Below are 19,349 nucleotides of genomic sequence, written 5' to 3' on the forward strand. Positions count from 1 at the left end.
GTTTTTCCAATTCTTTTACCCTCCTTCTGGCCCAAGGGCTTGGAACAGGTGTGCATAGCTACTATGGTCTTTCAACACACTCCTTGGTGAGTCCAGTGAACTGGAAAAAGGTGGAGAAGGTCACGGGCAGGAGCATGTACTCATGAGTCAGAGATGGGATCAACTCCCACCCTGCTATTTCCTAGTAAAGCTTTTTGTTCCCTGGGGCTCAGCCTCCAGTCTGCAAAATGGGGGCAATACCAGCTGTTGAGGATGGAATTTAGCAAGTGCTCCGTGTGGATGGAATCCAGTGTCACTGCTGTCCCTCTACCTTTATCACTCTGCATCAGCTAACTCAGATGTTTGGAGCTCCAGGTTTCACTTCTGGATTTTTTTTTTCTTAAAGTCCCACCAGCCCAGAAAACCAAGTGCGCTGTCTTGTGGAGTCAGGTGGGGGCTGACAGGCCCTCCCAAGTGGGTTCTCACTTCTTCCCCAATCGGTGGGCAGGCTAGAGGCCAGAGGCCAGCAGGGTGGAGGCTGGATGGCCCTGCCAGGTGCAAAAGGTTGGGGCGTGTGCCTTCTCCCAAAATGCTTTCAGAGAGGATGTTCTTGCCTGGCTCCTTTTGGCTGTGGTTGCCTCAGGCTTGCCCCCCGCCCCCGTGGACCTCCTTGGATCTGGGACCTCCTTCCTCACCCTTCCTCTCCCCCACATCCCTTTCCAAACCCCACTCCATGCCACTCTCCTCCCCTCGCTCCTACACACACAGCCCAGGGGTCCTAATGCGACACAGAAGACGCATTTGCGCCCCAGGGAGACCTCCTTGGAGGCGTGTGACCCCGCCCACGTGCGGTCATCTACCTAGAAATAAGGACGCCCATCCCCAACAACGTAAAGTACCCGAAGGAAGTCTGGACTCCGGTCCGCAGAGCCCCTGCCCCTCCCCGGCCTTCTCCAAATCGGGTCTTTCCCTAGTCTGGTCTAGGTCACGCTCCAGCCCGCGAGTTCACCTCGGCCCCCGGACGCTCGACTCCGCCTCCTGCGCTGCGATTGGCCTGCGCTCGGGGCCCCGCCTCATTTTCCTGGAAAGTTCTTGGAAATCTGTCAAAGGTGTTTCCTTTTGAGGTCCCCTCGCCGCCACTGCGGGAGCCGGAGCCCCCGCCCGCGCCCCTCCGCGGCCCCGCTGCACCGCCCGCGGTTCTAGGAATACGTCGCTTCCGGGAAGGGCTGGGACACCGAGGACAAAAGATTAGGGCTCTGGCCCCGCCTCGCCCTCCGGGCCCGCCCCCCGCGCTCTCCCGGCCAGCGGGCGCGCCGCCTCTCAGTCACTTCCCGCCGCCCGTGCGTCCCGGTCGTCAGTCCGGAGAGCGCGACCTGCGTTCCCTTAGCCCCCTCCAGCCGCCGCCGGCCGGCCGAGCCCCAGCTCCGGAGCTGCCGCTGCTGCTGCCGGGACATGGTCTTCTGTGTTCAGGGGTGAGTCAGCGCAGTTCTCCGCCCCTGTCCTGGGACAAGGGAGAGTACGGGCCTCGCGCTAGCCGCCGGGGCTGAGGGCTAGCCGGGTTGGAGATGACTGAGGGCAGCAGAACATGGGGGCGGTGACAACTGTGGGTAGGGAAATGGGGTCGGCTGGCGATCGGAGGAACAAGAGGGTGGGCTAAGCCTGGGTTCTGGCTGGAGCAGGTAGATGCCAGTGGCAGCGCATCCTCGAAGACGTGGCTCACCTGCCCAGATTCCCTTCTGGGCCCAGAGCACTCTACCCTAGCCTGCCGGCCCTGGTGATCTTGAGCCAGCCCCTGCCCCTCTCTGTCTGGTCATGCCCTCTCCTGCCACCGGCTAGCAATTAGTCTCTTTTGGGAACCTCCCTGAGATGCTTGCCTCTCCTCAGGGTGGCATCTGCTGACCAGCAGCTCTTAGGAGAGCCTGGGTTTGGCCTGGTCCTGTCGGGGACACCCCCCCCAAATTGCCTCAACCCCTTCCTTCAGCCGAGTCTAGGATCCTGCCTTTCTCCTCCAAGTTTCTCAGACTTGCGGGGATGGGATGGGGCCAATAAGACAGTCTTGGCCTTAGCTGTTCTTGGCATGTTCCTTCGGCCAGAGCTTCAGCCTCACCTTTACTTCAGCCAAGGGGTCTGACTCTCTCCAGACTGATCTCACAGCTGAGAAATCCCCAGAGAGAGCTGGTGGCCCAGTGGCTGCTATGATCAGAACTGGGTGGTGCCCAGTGGGAAGGACAGAAAGTAAGACAAGGCTGAAGCGCCCCTTGACCTTGCTCTGAGCCATCCTGTTCCTGGGAGGAGACCTGGGGGCACCAGGAAGAATGTACTTCTATACTTCTCCCGGATTGTCTCTGGCATCCCTCTCCTCTTTGAATTCTGGGGCTCCTAAATACCTCACCCCCATCACTGCCTTCCTCAGAGCGGCCCCCCCGCCGCCCCAATTCCAGAGTCCCACACTCTTTCACTTGGCTTCGGCTAAAACTCGGGGCCAGTGTTGGATGTCAGGGAGCAAGATTTTAAGACCTCCACACATACCAGCCACAGGCCAGCAGGGCCCTCCTGTGTCAGGGACTCCCAGTTGTAGGTTTGAGCTGCTAGCTCTGTGGAGGGGTCCCCCCTCAGGGCTGAGTTTGCCTCCTTGGCATGTGTCCCCAGGCGGGACTCAAAGGCTGGGCTCCATAGCAGGCACACACACGTACATGCCACCCAAACCTGGAACACACCAGCCACCGCCCCTGCTGTGAAGATGACACAGCCATGGACACACCCAGACACCGTGTCAGCCCTAGAGTCGCCCACATCCATGTGTGTCCTGCTTAGTTGCCCAAACGTGGCCACCCCCAGAGTCTCCAGTTTGACTGGCTAACTGCCTACCAGGCTGGAAGATTCCCTGGCCTGAGCCAATCTCTGAGGCCGGACAGGCAGGCCACCAGCCAGCTACTGGGAACCCAGCCTAGGCTCCCCGAGTGGGGTTGCGGAGCCCCCACAGTGCAGCCAGAATGGGTTTGGGACAGGATTAGGCAGGTGTGGTGTGCCAGGGTCTGTGGCCCCCCTCTGCTCATGAGTACATAGGGGCCCTTCTTTGTTTAAATCTTCTAAGCGTCATCCCTGACCTTCACTGTTGGATCTGTCTCCTGCCCACCTCTTCCTGCCTCCCAAGCAGTGTCTGGCACTGTTGACCCACGCCGGTCCTCCCTACTCCTTCCTTTGGCCTGGCATGGTCGGCTCAGGAGCAGGGAGACCCTGCCTCCCATGTGACACCCTTTGCTCCTGTGGCTGGGTTATAAGTTTTTCTTAAGGGTTGGGCCCATGGTTTCATTACCTTGGACCAGAGGGGAACCAGATCCAGAGCGGAAGCCTAAGGATGCATTTTGTGAGCAATGAGGGAGGACCAGCTGTCCCTTCCTTGGGCGTCAGGGCCATGCCCTCACTCCCAGGAGGCCCAGGATCACCATGCTGGGTGGGGTTCCCCTAGAGAGAAGTTACTGCTTGGATGAGGACTGGCTTTCCATTGCAACTCTAGCCAGCTGAGGGTACAGTGTGGCTGAAGCCCTCGTGTCTGGCGGGGTAGGACCCCTCATTGTGGGTAGGGACAGTTCTGGTGAAGAGCCAGCTTTGCAGGGGATCATGGAGCCTAGCAGGGCTGGCTTGCCAGGGTGGGACCTGGGGTGGGCATGAGTACCTTGCCCTTTGTCAGGAGCTCACGTTTACGGGAGGTGGGATGAGCCAGAACCTTTAGAGGCCGCTGCCCACGTGGAACTCTCAGCTGGGAGGAGCAGAGAGCAGGATGGGACGCTGACCTGTTTAAGCTCTGCCCACTGTAGGCTGAGGTCCCTCCCATTGCTCACCTGGGCCAGTGTATTTAACTAGCTCACCTCACCTCAGCCAGGAGGGCACCAGTGTGAGACGTCTTGGCACTGCATCCCAGCAGGGTGGTGAGGACACCAGCTGGCCACTGTGAGTTAGAAATGTCTATAGGGAATGATCTGTGGTTTTGGTTGGTGCAAAATAGAGGGAGGAGGGAGAGAGAGAGAGATACCACATACTGTTCAACAAATGCAGGGGGGTGGAGATGTCTCTTTTAAAAGAGAACCCATGTGTGGGGGAAGCAGTCACGGGGAATTTTGAGATAATAAGTGGGAGGAGGGGTGCTGGACTTATCAAGCCCACAGGTGGGCCAGCGTGAAGCTGAGGCTCATAGTGAGAGGGCCTGGAGTCGTGCAGCCAGTCTGGGGCAAAGGGGAGCTCTGAAGTTGGGAGAGTCGGGGCCTCCACTCACTGCCCACCCACTCCCTTCTAGACCTTGTCCTTTTCTGGGTGTGGATTGGATGGGGCAGAGGCCCCGGTGGGCCCAGCCTGAGCCAGCTATGCAGCCTTTGCCTGCCGAGGCCTTCCTGGAGGAGGTGGCAGAGGAGACCCCCACCCAGTCAGAGAGTGAGCACAAGGTGCTAGACCCAGAGGAAGACCTGCTGTGCATAGCCAAGACCTTCTCCTACCTTCGGGAATCTGGTAAGTCTGAGGAGGGAGCAGCAGGCTTTACCCCAAGAAGTCTGAAGGAGGAAGCTTAGCTCTGACTCTTAATTCTGATTTGAGAGGCATAGCCCTGCCCAGGAGAGTCTGTGGGGGGAGGTACAGTCCTTCCCAGGGAAGTGAGAAGTGGGAGACAGAGCCACCCTGCCCTGGTTTGGTGCCCCCCAATAATTACCACCGTGACCAATCTCGATTCCCTCTCCACCACTTGCCTAGGCTGGTATTGGGGTTCCATTACGGCCAGTGAGGCCCGGCAACACCTGCAGAAGATGCCAGAAGGCACATTCCTAGTACGTGACAGCACCCATCCCAGCTACCTGTTCACACTGTCGGTCAAAACCACCCGTGGCCCCACCAACGTGCGTATCGAGTACGCCGACTCCCGCTTCCGCCTGGACTCCAACTGCCTGTCCAGGCCGCGAATCCTGGCCTTCCCAGACGTCGTCAGCCTCGTGCAGCACTATGTGGCCTCCTGTGCTGTCGACACCCGAGGCGAGAACCCGGACCCTGCACCACCTCCAGCCCTGCCTGTCCCTAAGGAGGATGTGCCTGGCGACCCGGCACTGCCCACCCCCGCGGCCACTGCTGTGCACCTAAAACTGGTGCAGCCCTTCGTGCGCAGGAGTAGCGCCCGCAGCCTGCAGCACCTGTGCCGCCTGGTCATCAACCGTCTGGTGACCGATGTGGACTGCCTGCCGCTGCCCCGGCGCATGGCCGACTACCTCCGACAGTACCCCTTCCAGCTCTGACCCGGCCACGTAGCCTCCTCGCGTCACCCAGCCATCATCCTCTGGAGGGGACCCTGGCCCCAGCTGGACTTGGGCTCTTGCTGTCCCTCCTCCAGGCATTCTGGCACCCATGTCCTCCTGGCAGCTGGACCAGGAAGAGTCAGCAGGAGCGAGGCTAGGGACAAGGTAGAGAGGGAGGTGTCGCACAACTTGAAGGCCAAGCCCCAGCTCCCATGTGGCTCCATGGTGGTGAGCCCTATGTCAGAAAGAGAGGGGGACAGGCCCAGGCCCCCGCTCACCTGCCATGGCTTCCCGAACTGTAGAGACTCTGCCAGCCCTGGTTTCTCAGCTCACAGGGTGGGGCGGGCCCCTCCTTCCAACCTGTGTTTCAAAGCCAGAGGAACTGAGGTTGACAGCGACAGTCCCCTAGTGGGAGAGCAGGCCAGGCCAGGGACTGCACAGTTTTACAGTATTTATTTATTTATTCTTCCGGTGTTGGTCTCAGGGTGAGCCAACCCTGCCTCTCTCCCCCGAGCCCTGAGTGCTCTGAGACCCCAGCTTCTCTGGCTACTCCCTGCGGAGAGCCCCATCCTGAGACAGGGTGCTGGACCTGAGGCAGTCTCAGCTGTCCTGGTGCTGACCCCCCGCCTGTGAATGTGCCCACCCTCTTCCGCACTGGCCCTGCTCTGGGGTGCGGACGAGTGGGCGAGAAGATGGAGCCACAGCTGCAGCCCCCGCACCCGCTGCCTGCAGCGCTGCACCCTCACAGGGCTAGACTCAGGGGCAGGGGCTGCGGCTCTAAGTTGCGGGGTTTGCTTCCTCCTGGGAAGGTGTGCCTGCCACCGGAGAGAGGGAAAGAAATACATGTCTGATAAGACTTTATAAAATAATTATTGTAACAAAAAAAGCCCAGTTTGGTAGTCTTTTTTTTTCTCCCACTGGTTTTTTTGTAATGACAATAAAATCATGCCTTTCATTTGTGGAGGCCTGAGTGGGGCCTCTTGAGCTCTGTACACTGTGTCCCCCCTTTGATCTTATTATCATTGTCGCACTTTACGTCTGGGTCCAACGAGGCCCAGGGACTTGATGTGGCTAAGCAGGCCCTGCCAGTTGCCCACTGCAGTGTGGAGGGGACAGAACACAGCCTTTCTCTCGTTCCTCCTTGTCCCCCAGGGAGGATGGGAAGCAGGAGGTGAGGGCCTGCAGGGTCACCGCCCAGGCCACTGCTGGCTCGGGGGTGGTGGCCGAGGAGCGACAGAGCTGCGATGCGAAAATAGGGGGATGCCAATTAAAGATTAAAAGCGGAGAATTCTAGGGGGATGGGTGCTGTGGACCATCTCTGGTGACAGTGTGTTTTGAGGGAGTGAGGTCAATGGTCAGGGCAGGCTTGGCCAGTGATCCTGGGGAGAAGGTACAGTGAGTGCAGAGGCGCCAGGGCGTGACCGGGAAGCTCCTGTGCCCGACCAGCAGGAGGCCCACGGAAGGGTCATTCTGCACAGTGGGGCAGGTCTGTTGGGTTGAGGATAGTGGCCAGTAAGCTGGCAGGCAGGTCTGGCCTCTGGTTGGGGCAGGTGGTGTTGGGGGATCCTGTCCTTCACTCAGGGTCCCGCACACCAAAAGTGGAGAGAAGAGCAGTTAAAGTGGCAACACGCCCTCGTCTGGCCCTCTGACTTCGGAACGCTTTGGCACCTGCCGTCCCACTGGGTCTTGCGGTGTCCCGCCCCTTCACTCAAATATGTCACAGGAAAGCTTTGAGCCTCGTTCAGTCAGTCATCCAACCCTTATTTTATAGACAGTGCTCACTGCCCCTTTTTCTTAGCCTTTAGACAGTTAGAAGTTGCAGACTTGAGGAGGCCAGTGCTGGCTGATTGAGAGCAGGAAGGTGTGAGGGGTGACGGGGAGGCAGGAAAGGATAAAAAGCAAGGTTCTGGAGGCCCAGGGCCTCGGGGGGAAGCGTGGAGCTGACACTGGGTGAGAGTGAGCCGGGCAGGTGAAGGCTCTTTCCTGGGAGTGGTGCCTCCTCCGCCGCTGGCTACAGGGCCTGAGAACACGCCTCCTCCGGGTCCCCATGGCCCTGCCAGGGATGCATGAAGTGTCTTATTGCTTCGGCCCGGATCTTAGTGCCTTGGTGACTCCCCAAATGTCTGTGGTGACCCCATGTGGACTCTACCCCCAGATCGGAGTCACCTGGTGGGTGGGTAGCAGTGGCCAAAGGGAGGCTGTTCCCCCACCTGGTGCAGTGGCCTGGACAGAAAGCTGCTGTGACCAGAGGGAGCCCAGGAACTTCGTTGCCAACAGAGGGGAGACATCTCAGTGTGTCCGTGGGTGCTGGCAGTGGGCAGGGCTTCACACCTCCTTCAGTGCTCAGGACACATTTGGGAGTGGGTCTAACTAGTACCTGTCCTCTGAAAATAAGGAAACTGAGGCCCGGAGGGGCAAGGCACTGGCCGAGGGAGTGAGGCACAGAGCAGAGCTATCCTTAAGGGGTCTCAATTGCCCACCTGCCCCTGGACTGCTACGTGAGATGGTGAGGACTGGCCGCTTTCAGGCAAGTTGCGCTTGGATGCTGGTTCTATCCCCAAGCCCCTCCTTGCTAAGGTCTCTGCAGCCACTGTCCTGTCCAGCAGGGTCCCCTCTTCCTCGCCCTTGCCTCAGCACAAGCCAGGGTCCAGCTCTTGTTTGGGGAGGAGTGACCAGCTACTTCTGAACCCCAGTAATTTTATGCTTTAATCTTATTTTCATGTTTCCCTCTCGGTGAAGTGAGTGATGCCAAGAACAGGGACTGTGGAATCTGTGTCCTCGGGTCACAGACCCAAGACAGAGACCCCATTTAACAGATGTGGAAAATCCTCTGGTCAGCGCAGTCACCCCTGGGTGGTCCTGAGCTAGTAAGAGGGGCACACCCTGCCAGCACTGGCCAGGGAGAAGGAGGGGGCACTTGGTAGATGCACTGGGCCTGGCACACCAGAGACTGATGTGACCAGAGACTAACAGTGACTGATGGAGACCCCTCACCAATTAAGTCCTTTACCAGCTCACATGCTCCTTGGGTATCAACTGGGCCAGACTCCGCCTAGGCCCTGGGGACACAGACAAGTGAATTAATGGGTACTCAGGACAAGTTTGGAGAGTAAATAAAGCAAAGCAGAGGATGGGGCAGCGTGGCTTTGGGTGTAGGGATGCTGCTGCAGATGAGAGACTCGGGGAAAGGTCTTGGGCACGGTGGCCCTGAGTCGGGACACCCAAGCAAAGAGCAGGAGCTCACAATGCGACAACTTAGGGCAAGGACATCCCAGGTGGCAGGAGCTGCCAGCGCACTGGCTCCGAGCAGGTCCACACCCGGTACGACAGGAGTGAGGAGGAGAAATGGCTGCCCAGGGCAGAGGGGTCACCAGGTGTGACCGAGCACCACTTGAATGTTTAGCAGGGAAATGCTCTGATCTGATGCTCATTTCTAAGGGGCAGACCTGTCAGCTGGCTGGGGATGGCCCCCAGGGGACCTGGGGACAGGACACCAAAGGAGGCTGAGAGGTGTGAGGGGGGACCAAAGAAAACCCAGAAATATCTTCTGCAAGGCAGGCCCCTTGTAGTACAGGCTTCCCCCACTAGGCGAATGTTCTAAGAACCCATCTGCATCAGTATGCCACCTGGCACTGTTGTGAGAGGCTGGGTTCCGCTTCAGTAAATTTTTTTTGAAGACTCTTTCGATGTGTTTGACCATTTCATGATGGGTGACTTATGAGTGCCCCTGCCCACATCGTGCTGAGTGTTCTGCAGTTTTTGACAGAAAACCACCAGATCCCCAAGCCCCACCCTCCCTATTCACCAAGTCTTTCCTGGAGCAACTTGTTTTTTGTTTCCCTTGATAAAAAAAAGTCCTCAAAAGGAAACATGTTGCCAGTGTGGAAGAGGTGGAACAAAAAATGGCAGAAGCACTAAAAAGCATCAAAATGGACGGGTTCAAGAACTGTTTTGAGAGATGTAAAAGTATTGCATCAAACAGAGAGTACATGGAAGGTGACCGAAGTTTAAACATGTAAAATTCACAATTTTTTACAAAGAAATCCTGGGCTCTTTTGGGCCCCCCTTGCATGGGCGATGGTCGGGCGCAGTGTGGCAGGAGTGGGAGAAGGTGGACACTGCAGCTTGGTGACCTTGGGCCGGGTCCACACCCCACTGAGTTCTCACTCCAGACTTGCACTCCAGCAGAGGTTGTCCTCATTTACAGCCGAAGAGGGAAGACTCACAGAAAGTTGGTGGCTCTTTTAGGGTCACACAGCTTGTGAGGGGCAGAGCCAAGGTTCAAACTCTGACTTGAGAGCTCTGTTCTGCCTCCCAGGAGCTAGTAAGCCAAAGCCTTGGCACTCAGGAGGTGCTGAGGGCAAGCAGAAGGGGTGGGTCCATTCAGGAGGGCTTCCTGGTGGAGAGGGCAAGGGCCAGGGCTGGGGCCTGGGCCTGGAGGATTCTGCCAGGCTCTGGGGAGGTGGAGCTCAGTCCTAGGTGCTATGCCTCCCTGGACTCAATACTCCTCTGGAGCAACTTTGGGGACAGAGAGGCCATGTGGCCATCCAAGCTAGTGAGAGCTCTTGCTGGGACATTTTACCACAATCATCGAGTGCTCCAATACCTCCGAATCATCGGTCCCTGCACCAAGGCTTGGCTGTTCATCTGCCAGCTGAGCAGGCCTTGCAGGCCAAGGGTGGACTCGGGTCTGAAGGGAGCTGGGGGTGTGGATGGGTGGGCTGCAGTCTCAGAGGGAGCCTCCAGCCCTGCACAGCCATGCGCAGGGAGGTGGAGCAGCAAGGGCCTGACATGGGCCTGGAAGAAGGCAGGAGGGTCCCAGGGAGTTCCCAGAGGCCCCCTCCTCCAGGAGAAGGGGGCCCTTTGGGCCTAGGCAGCCCTTGCACACCAACCCTCTGGGCCAGTCTCACTGGAAAGCAGAATTGAGCTTTGCCAGAAACCCAATCACCTCTCCTTGTGAATGTGTCAAACCCCTGACCCCTGACTGCCTGGTGTGGGGCCCGTCCCCAGCTTCAGCTGGCTCCACAGCTGGCTGCCCAACAGGTCACTCCAACAGTCACTCTGGCAGCAGGTTAGGGCTCCAGCGTCCAAGACTGGAGAGAGAGGAGGCCCCTGGAGCTTTCGTCTTTCTAATGCGTCGCCACACCTGGTTTTACTCCAGCCGCCCCTCCAGTCTGCGCCACGGGCTGTGCACTTGGTTCTGGGAAGTTTCCCTCCACCTCACTCAATTCGGATGGGTCCTTGACTGTGCAACAAGGAGCATGAGGGGACATGGGGGCCCCAGGGGGATTTTTGAGGTGATGCTCAGGAAAGCCTGACAAGGTTCAATGTGGCAGCTGCTACAGCTGTCGTTGTATCTATTCCTTGTCTACCCATTTAATCCCATCTGAGAGGTGGATGGGAAAGTGGTTGGTATCCCCTGAGGTCCCCATGGGGGCTGCAGTGGAGCTGAGCTGGAACTCTCTGGGCCTCTAAGCAGCCCCTGACCCCGTCAGCTCTGCCACCATCCTCCAAGTCCAGCCCTCCACCCTCCAGCATCATTTGCCACCCACAGCCTTGGATTCTAGCCCTGGTGAATAGATCCTTTGGTTTTGGTCTCTGTGTGGATCAGCATGAAGGCAAGTCCAGCCCAATCTTCTAGCAACTTGTTTTTCAGCTCCACGACAGACTAGGCCATCTGCTCCCTTTGCTCAGGGTCTCCCTCAGGCTGGTTACCTGCCCATCCCTCAGTGGCCTGTACCCTCAAAGGTGAGTTACAGGTGAGGAAAGGGAGCTGGGCATGTGCCTCTAGGTTTGTTCCATTTCAAAGATGCAAGCCTGAGGCCCACTGAGGCAAAGTAGCTTATCTATAGTCAGCCAGGGAGGAAGCTGTCATAGGGGGTTCAAATTCCAGGCCAGAGAGCCTGCCCCCTCACCCTGAGGCTCTTGAACTAGAGCCTACCGCCTGCTGGCCGGCAGTATAAACAGCCTTGGTCGTGGCCACCCAGGCTCCTAGTGTCCAGACCTGGACTCTTCACTGCCCCTAGACCCCCACCCTACTCCCGTCTTGGAGACGGCCCCCACATTCATTCCTGGCCTGTTGATCTCCAAGTCCACTCACCTTGCCCCTGCCCCACCCCCACTGCTCCCAAGGCTGTCTTGCCCAGACCTACCCTTATGCCCTCTCACTCTCTGGCTGGACCCCTCTGATGGCCTCCATGCCGGCCCGACCACCAGCTCCAAGGTGCGGTGCTCATAAACCCGACCTGGCACTTCCGTTCCCACTGAGCGCTGTTCATGGGCTCCTGCCTTATCTGCCCGGGCCATACCCCAGGGTCCAGGATTTGGCTTTCCAAACTGCCAAGCCATTTCATTCTGCTCCCCACCCCGAAGGAGTCCACCAGGCTGTGTCATTCATTCATCCTGGAATGTCCTCCTTCCTCTGTTCTGCCAGGGAAAACTCTTACTCACCCATCAAAGCCTGGTTCCAATGCTCCTTTTCTAAGAACTCTTCCCTAACTTCCCCAGCCTTTACTCACATCCACTTTAGGTACCTCATTGCATCCTGGGGAAGCCCTGAAGCTTGAGTTTTCCAGGTATCTCTGGCCTAGGGAGGAGAAAACATCCCTTCCATAACAGATTAAAAACAGGCATTCTTTGGCTTCCTGTGATGTCTCCTTCTCTCTCTCCTGCACATACACACACCCTGTGCTTCCCCGGAAAGTCCCTGGGGGGTGTCTTTGGGGAGGTAAACCAGCCAAGTGAGAAGAAGAACAAGGACACGGCTCAAAGCTCAGCCCTTCCAAACTCGCCCTAGGACCTCAGGCAGATAGTTACAGCTCCTGGCACCTCTGTTTCCCCATCTGATGAACAGAGGCTGTGGTGGAGCCCATGCCATGGGCAGGTTGGAAAGGGGTGGGCCTGGCTGTGGGGGATAGGGAGTGAGTGGAAGCTGAGGCTCGTCTCCCAGCAGGCCTGGAGCTCAAGGAAACTTTCTGATGTGGCCAAAGCCTGATGTTCAATGGAAAGACATTTGCTTCCATTGACCAGGTCTAGCTGAAGCAGGCAGGGCCCAGAGCACAAGAGGCAGCCTCTGAGGGCTGCTGTGCCAGGCAGTCCCCACAGGTGAGACCCACACTCTGACAGTGTGGCTGGAGGGAGAGGGACACCCAGCCCATGAGCCCCAGGCAGAGCTCTGTCCCAGGGACTTTCTCTACACTCAGCACCAATGAGCCACACGGGGTCCTTCCTGTCACCAGAGCTGGGCTCCTGCAGTGTCAGAGGTAAGGATTTCACTCAAAGTCTGGACTCGGCCAAAGCTCCTTCCTCCCAAGGAGCACTTTGCCGCTGCCCATCCCCCCTTCTGAGTGCCAGCACCCAGTGTGTGCGTGCACACGCTCACAAGCATTTAGCAAACATCCCTGTGGCTTCTCAGCCCCTTCGGGTGGAGGGCCGTGGCAGAAGAGCAGGTTCTCGGGGACCCTTTTCTCCAAAGCCCCAGCAGGTGAGGCCTAGGGAGGCTTATCCAGGGGATAGGTTAGAGGGGCGTGGGTAAGACTGGAGGGGCAGCTTCCTGACGGAGAGCACCGTTCCCCCACCGTCCTGGCCGTGGGGGTGGCCCTGGGACCCTTGCCAGCTCAGTTGCCATCCGGGCATCTTGGAAGCAGGCTGAGTTTAAGCAGGCAACAGTGGGTGACCTGGGCAGGTGGCTTCATCTCCCGGAGCCATCTAAGTCTCAACGAAGTACCCAGTCCTGGCTTTGCTGGCACTGCCATCAGCCGACTCGCTCCCTACCCCAGGGTGCCCAGGCTGCTCTCCATAGCTCCTGACCTCTTCCCTCAAGCCAGCGGGTGCCCCAGGTGGGGTGTGATTTGGGAGCAGTAGCACCCCTTTCTCCTCCGGGTCTCAGCGGGTGAGTTGGGGCCTGCCAGCCTCCGGAAGGTGCCTGGGCTTTGCACGAGACAGAGAAAGTATGGCGTGGCCACCCCACCCCCACCCAGGGTGAGGTGTTTTCATTAGAATCGAAGCAGCTGTGGCTGGAGGCCTCTTCCCAGGAAAAAAGAGCAGGGTGCCTCTTCCAAGAACTCTGAGGAGGCCGGGGCGGGGGAAGTGGGGGAGTTAATTTTAAACCAAACAGCCTTCAACATTTCTCAGGAACTGGTTGCTCAACCTGATCTGGCAGGTCTCAGGCGAGTGGGCAGGCATGGTGCCAGCTCAGATGTGGTGGGGGTGGAGGGCACGCCCCACAGGGGGAGGCCCATGACCTTGAGGGAAGTTGGGCCCTGTTCTTGCCCATGAATCAGGACCCGTCACCTCTGACCCCACCAACCCGATTTGGCTTGCTGGGTTGTGGGGTGAGGTGACTTCCTGTGTCCTGACCAGGCAATGTGAAGTCTACAAGATTAATAACACAGGTGTCAGATCTTTCCAAGGGCCACGAGACTGACTGTCATGCCCTCTTGTTCCCTGCTATCCTCTGGCCTGTCCCTCTGGAGGTTCTCTGACGAAGGCCTGTGCCGTTAGCCTATGGGACTGGACCCTGGGGTACCAGGCTGGGGGCAGGTGCAGGGAGAGATGCAGGGTTGCCTGCAGCAAGCTGGCCAAAGTTCTGGGCCCAAGTTGGGAGGGTCTGAGCTGAACCCACCGGGCCTGCCCCCCAGGGCTGACTGGGGGTCAACAAAGTGCCTTTCCAGACACAGTTCTCCTGTCCCCTACCCAGCGTGGTCACCCCCTCCCGACTGACGGCCTGGGACCCCTCCCAGTGCTGGTCCCTAGACAGTCCTCCCAGGGCACCCCTCCTCCACTGCCTCTACCAGCTGCTCATTGAGACCCCAGTGGCCCCGGGCAGGGTGGGGCCTCTGTTCTAGGAAAGAACCCTGAGCAAAGGCTGCCAGAAGCCGAAGTTCTTGGAATCAATGCCTCAGGGAGAGGGGACACTTCTTGGAACTTGCTGGCTCCTCTACGGAGAAAGGCTCAGAGGATGCGCAATGACCTAGTTAAGGGGGAAGGGGTGCTTGTGTCCCTACCCCAGGAAGCCCTCCTTGACTTCAGGTACCTCCTTGGACAACCCCATCTTGGCAGCCAGTATGCTGGGCCCCTTCTAAGGGACTGTCAGCATAGGCCCAGGCCTGGCCCAGCTTCTGCGGTCCCCAGCGTCCAGTAGAGGCGGGGCACAGAGTGCAGAGCCAGAAACAGTAGGGAAAATAGGCAGCATGTGCTCCTGGGCACACAAGTGGAAGTGGGAAGTTAGGCGCAAGTTCATCTCCCAGGCCGGTGAAGGGCTCAGGAAGAGTAGGAGGTAGGGCCAGGTGGGGTCAGCAGGGCCATGCCCTGCTCACTGACTGCCCCCTTGCTAGTGGACCGGAAGCTCTGGCCAGTCCAGGAGTGACTCCTGTCACCCCTTCAGGCCAGTCTTTTCCTCAGCTTCAGCATCAGGCCACCAGGAGTGGTCCCACCACCAGGGTGCATCTGTGCAGCCTGGAGCCTGCATCTGGCCTGCGGGGCCTCAGTTTCTCTATCTGGAGAATGGAAAGGAGAAGCTGCAGGCCCCCAGGATGGCTGGGAGGGGTGTGACCCCGGCCTGGGACTGGATTGGGGCCCAGCGCCTCTTTGAGGAGCAGCCCCGAGCGGTTTTCCCTCAGAAGGTCCCGGTGTCGGCACGGGCAGAGCAGGGCCGGGACGTCTGGCAGAGGGGACTGGGGCAGTCTGGATGGGCCTGGGGGGAAGAAAGGGGCTCTCTCTCTGGCTGGGTGGTCTTGGGGCAGCTGTTTAACACTCAGGACCTGTTTGCCGTCCAAAGAATGGTTGAGCCTCCATGGCCAAGGCTGGACAGAGGTGAGGGCAGGGCCTTAGCTCTGCCCTCAGGCCCTCAGGTCACTCCTAGGCTGTCACTGAGCACAGCTGTCAGCCATTTCCCACCCCCACCCCCAGCATGTCACAAGGAGGGGGGCCCCTGCCCATCCTCCAGGGACCAGTCCTGGAGTTGAGAAGGGCTGAGACTGCCCAGTGGGAACTGTGAGGCGGGGCTGGGACAGAGAGGTCCTTTGACCCCTGAGGAATGACAGGGGGCGGGCCAAGGGCACCCCAGAGACATAGCTCATCACTGAGCCTCGCAGTGCTGGTTCTCAGGGCCCCCAAGGCCCCTGAAGAGGGTGGGGATGCTGCGCTGTCTGCCTAGAGGCCCTGGGGCCTGCACCAGGTCAGGCTGGCCTTGGCCGGAAGGAACCTACTGCAGGACGGCGGGACCTAGAGCCCACCTGCCCCGAGTGGGCATAGCAGGCGGGGGCATCCACCATAGGGTTTGCAGGGACACTGGGGCCCCGCTACAGGCGGCTCCAGAGCCAGACCACCGCCTGTGTGACCTGAGCCCATCACCAGTCCTCTCTGTGTGCCCCCTTGTAAAGCGGGGACAGTCGTGGGCGGAGTAAATGGATACATCTGGTGCTTTCCCCTTCTCCTCGGGGCCTCCTCCCTGGTCCCATCCCGAGTCCCCGTGGACGTGAGCCCCACTTTTCCCCTGGCCCTGGCTGAAACACAACAAGTACCTGTGGACACACCTGCTTTGCCTGCTGAGCGAAGACAGGCCCTGGTGTTGGCAGGGCCCCAGGCAGGAGGACAAAGGGAAGCCCCCATCACAGGAGGGAAATATTTAAAAATTATAAAACTCAAGCTACAAACTGCTAAAGAAAATCCGTGCTGTCTTCCTCCTCAGCAAATGAACATCCATAACAACAAATTTCTGTGAACCTGTGATGTTTGAGTCCAAAAGTCACATAGAAATATGAGAGAAAGTCAAATATCAAAAGTTACTGAATTTACTGATTGTCACTTATGCCCAGGTGTGCGGTGATGTTGGGTAAGAAGATGAAGATGTGCCTAATTCAGAAGGTGTCGAATACTTGTCCTGTAACATTCACTATTCTTGCTTTTGTTCCAGTCAAACTATTGATCGTGGGATTAAAATAAAATACTACCTAAATTAAATCTAATTTAAAATATTAAAAAATTTAAAGGATGGGAAATATATTTCAAAAACTTACTGTTAAAAGAGCCAAAATTTGTAAAATTAAAAAGGCAACATACAAACTCTTAGTTATAATAATGTCAAGATTTAAATTAAAGAGATTTAAAACTGAAGATTTATTTAACTTACTGAAGCTTTATGTTAACTTTATTTACTAACTGTAAAGTGTTTTTTTGGAAATAAGCCTTCCCAATTCACACGCCAGCCCTCTGGGAATGGAGGCCAGTTCACAAGTGCCCAGCGTGACCCTGAGGCCAGACCGATGTCATCAGGGGTGTTTGGGTCTGTCTCACACTGTGCCAGCCCTGCGTGTCAGATCCTTGATGACGTTGGTGCCCAAGCGCTCTTTAGCCCATTTTCTGTGAATTGATTATTTGTGCGTCTGCGGTTCATTCTAAATAACAGGCCCCAGGCAGAACAGAAGGGTGCGGACAGACCAGGCGTGATTTCCAGTAAACAGTCCTGGAACAATTTGGAAACAAAATACAGTCCATGGCCTTCTTCACACGGGAAACCACCATCAGTTCTAGGTGGACGAAATATTAGAACACAATCAATGAAACCCTGAGTCCTTTAGAGCAGGGCTCCCCAAACTGCTGGCCTGTTAGGAACCGGGCCGCACAGCAGGAGGCGAGCTTGAATGTGAAGCCTTGAATCATCCTGAAACCATCACCCCGCGCCCCCCAACCAGTCCGTGGAAAAATTGTCTTCCAGGAAACCCCTCCCCGGTGCCAAAGAGGTTGGGGACCGCTGCTTTAGAGCGTCTCCCTAGGCATCACCCCAGTGCTGACTCTGGGGGGGAAGCCTTTCTTCCTTCAGGGGTCTCGCCTGAACTCTTGGCAGGGCAGGTCTGGAGAGGGGAGAGCCCCATCAGAAACCCAGAGTGTCATCTCCCCGTCTTGGGGGTGGGGTTCCCCCAGAAGCAGGCTCTGGGACAAGCATCCAAATACAGATAGCTTATTTGGGAGGTGAGGCCAAGATGATTCTCCACAGTTCTCTCCCCCTTCTGTTCACTCCCGGGTACAGGCACTGGTTGCCCTATTTCAAACAATCATTTTAAGGGTGATTGTTATGATGAACAGCCTTAGAAGATAGAGATAACAGCTCCCTCCTGGGAAAAGGGTAGGTTTGTTTCCTTCCAGTGTAATAAAGATAGTATCTCCCTCTGGGGTAAAGCTTGGGCAGGTTTGCTCGTAGCCTATCATAAAAGGTCTGGGTTCCTATAGCTCATGGTTCCTCTCCAGTAATGCAGCCCTCCTCATGTGCAAGCGTCCTCTGGCCCTTACCTAGTCACCCAGCGGGAACTGAGGTCTGAGGGATGTGGTGCAAGAAAATGCTGATCCTCTGTCTACTGCTGCAACTGTGAATAATAAACGGATCTTTGTTTCTGAGCCGGTGGTCTTGTGTCTTCTGCGGTATCCTTGGGAATAGGGCAGGTTCACTCATTGGCTTGCAAGTTGGGTAAAATCTCAGAGCCTTCCCCAGAGGACAGGGAAAGTGAGACAGGGAAGGGAATGCAGCCAAAACAGGCATGTTGGTGAACGGGTTCCCTCTGGGGGCAACTGAGGCTCAGTCCTCATTGAGAGATGGTGCAAAGAACATACCTCAGGGCTGTCCTACCAAGGAGAGAGGAAGCTGGGGTGTGTACCCACAACCTCCCACCCTCCACTGGCTGAGGGCTGCTCCAGCCGGTGAGCTCCCTGGCACTTCCGGTCACTCACCAAGCTGGCCTCTGCAGCAGAGCAAGCCCGGCTGAGTGCCACAGCTGCAGTGTGGGAACTTGAGGGCAAGGGGAAGTGAGCTGCTTGGGTTCCATGTGGGTTCCATGTGAGCAGGGCCTTATCTGAATACTGCCCACCCCCAGGGCCTGGCAAAGTGCCAAGCAGACAGGCCACGTGACCCAAAGAGACGGGCCTGTTCACTCGCCTGTCTCCTCCACGAGGCCAGCAGCTGCTGGGGGGCCACTTCTGGGTCGGTGTCTCCTTCACACTCCAGTGCCCAATCAGCAAATACTCAGTAAAGCTTTTTGCATGAGTGATGCAAGTAAATACGCTTCTAAAATAAACAAAGAAGAGTCTGAGTCAGCCAGGACTGACCGAGCCATCCTCAACTCAGAGAAAGGCTATCAATCCAAAGTCAACCCCACGACTTGCAGAGAGGCACCCGCACCTACGCAGGACGCAGGCTACAAACGCTCTGGCCATCCCTGCTATTCAAATACTGTATTGAAGGTCTTAGCCAAGCTCCAAGACAAGGAAAATAAATAAGAGCTATACACATTAGAAAGGAAGAGACAAATGCATTGTCATTTTTTGTGGTAAAAGTCCAATGCGGAAGTTCCAAAAGAAGCAAAGAACCGCCAGTTTAGGAGAAGGGAAGAAAGCAGCCGGTGCTGACAAGCCACACACATTATTAACAGCTTTCCCGGTCCAGCGAGAACCACTTAGGACGCCTCCTGGTCCAATCAACAACCCACACCAGGTCTCGGCGCAGGGAGAGCAGCTGCAGTGCTGACTTTTGCCTGTGCTGACTTTTGCCTGCGCAGACAGCGGAGGGAGCGAGTGGCGGGGAACTGCAAGCCACCGGCCTCCTGGCTGAGTTTTACCTCCTGCCCCCCAGAACCCACCAAACGTTCTCCATGTTCCCCAAGCCAGGCGCACAGACGGGGTCCCGATGTCCCCCAGCCCCACCCGGAGCTGGCCCAGCTGCACACAAACTGGCAGTTCCAGAGGGTGAGCTGGCCCTGACCATTCCCAGAGACAGAGCGGCAGCCCTGGGCAGTCAGGGGTGGGGCGTGAGAGGACAGCCAGGTAGTGATGGGTTCAGAGCCTCGTGGGGCAAAGGCAGCCTCTCTGGCCGGGACCGAGTGGGAGGGAAGCTCTCTGTGATGGAGCAGAGAACTGTCTCGGGCCTTTTCGTGAGAGAGCAGCACCCAACTGACCTGCGGGTTCTCGCCCCCTTTTCCGGGCCCACCTTCACCCCACCGAGCACAGGCAACCGCTGGGGGCTCAGCGTGTGTGCAGGAACAGACACATCCTGGAACGGTAGACCACGAGGGCTCTGTGCGCGCCCGGGGCGCAGCATCCCAGGCCTCC

General features: G+C 57.4%; 1 protein-coding gene across 1 annotated transcript; it reads left to right on the forward strand.

The window, feature by feature from the left end:
• The first annotated feature begins 1,131 nt into the window (after positions 1-1,131).
• CISH (cytokine inducible SH2 containing protein) lies at positions 1,132-6,138 on the forward strand. Its single transcript, XM_037049619.1, has 3 exons — positions 1,132-1,451; positions 4,274-4,482; positions 4,720-6,138. Exons 1-3 carry the CDS (start codon positions 1,432-1,434, stop codon positions 5,250-5,252), a joined length of 762 nt encoding a protein of 253 aa, XP_036905514.1. The 5' UTR covers positions 1,132-1,431; the 3' UTR covers positions 5,253-6,138.
• Positions 6,139-19,349: the final 13,211 nt, after the last annotated feature.

Source organism: Sturnira hondurensis, unplaced genomic scaffold (genome assembly GCF_014824575.4).
Source record: "Sturnira hondurensis isolate 20B ecotype Veracruz unplaced genomic scaffold, ASM1482457v3 Scaffold0006496, whole genome shotgun sequence".
NCBI classification, from domain to species: domain Eukaryota; kingdom Metazoa; phylum Chordata; class Mammalia; order Chiroptera; family Phyllostomidae; genus Sturnira; species Sturnira hondurensis.

Coding starts and splice junctions, on each gene's coding strand:
- CISH (XM_037049619.1), top strand. CDS start 1,432: ATGGTCTTCTGTGTTCAGGG. Junction 1,452..4,273: donor ATGGTCTTCTGTGTTCAGGG/GTGAGTCAGCGC, acceptor ACTCCCTTCTAG/ACCTTGTCCTTTTCTGGGTG. Junction 4,483..4,719: donor CTCCTACCTTCGGGAATCTG/GTAAGTCTGAGG, acceptor CCACTTGCCTAG/GCTGGTATTGGGGTTCCATT.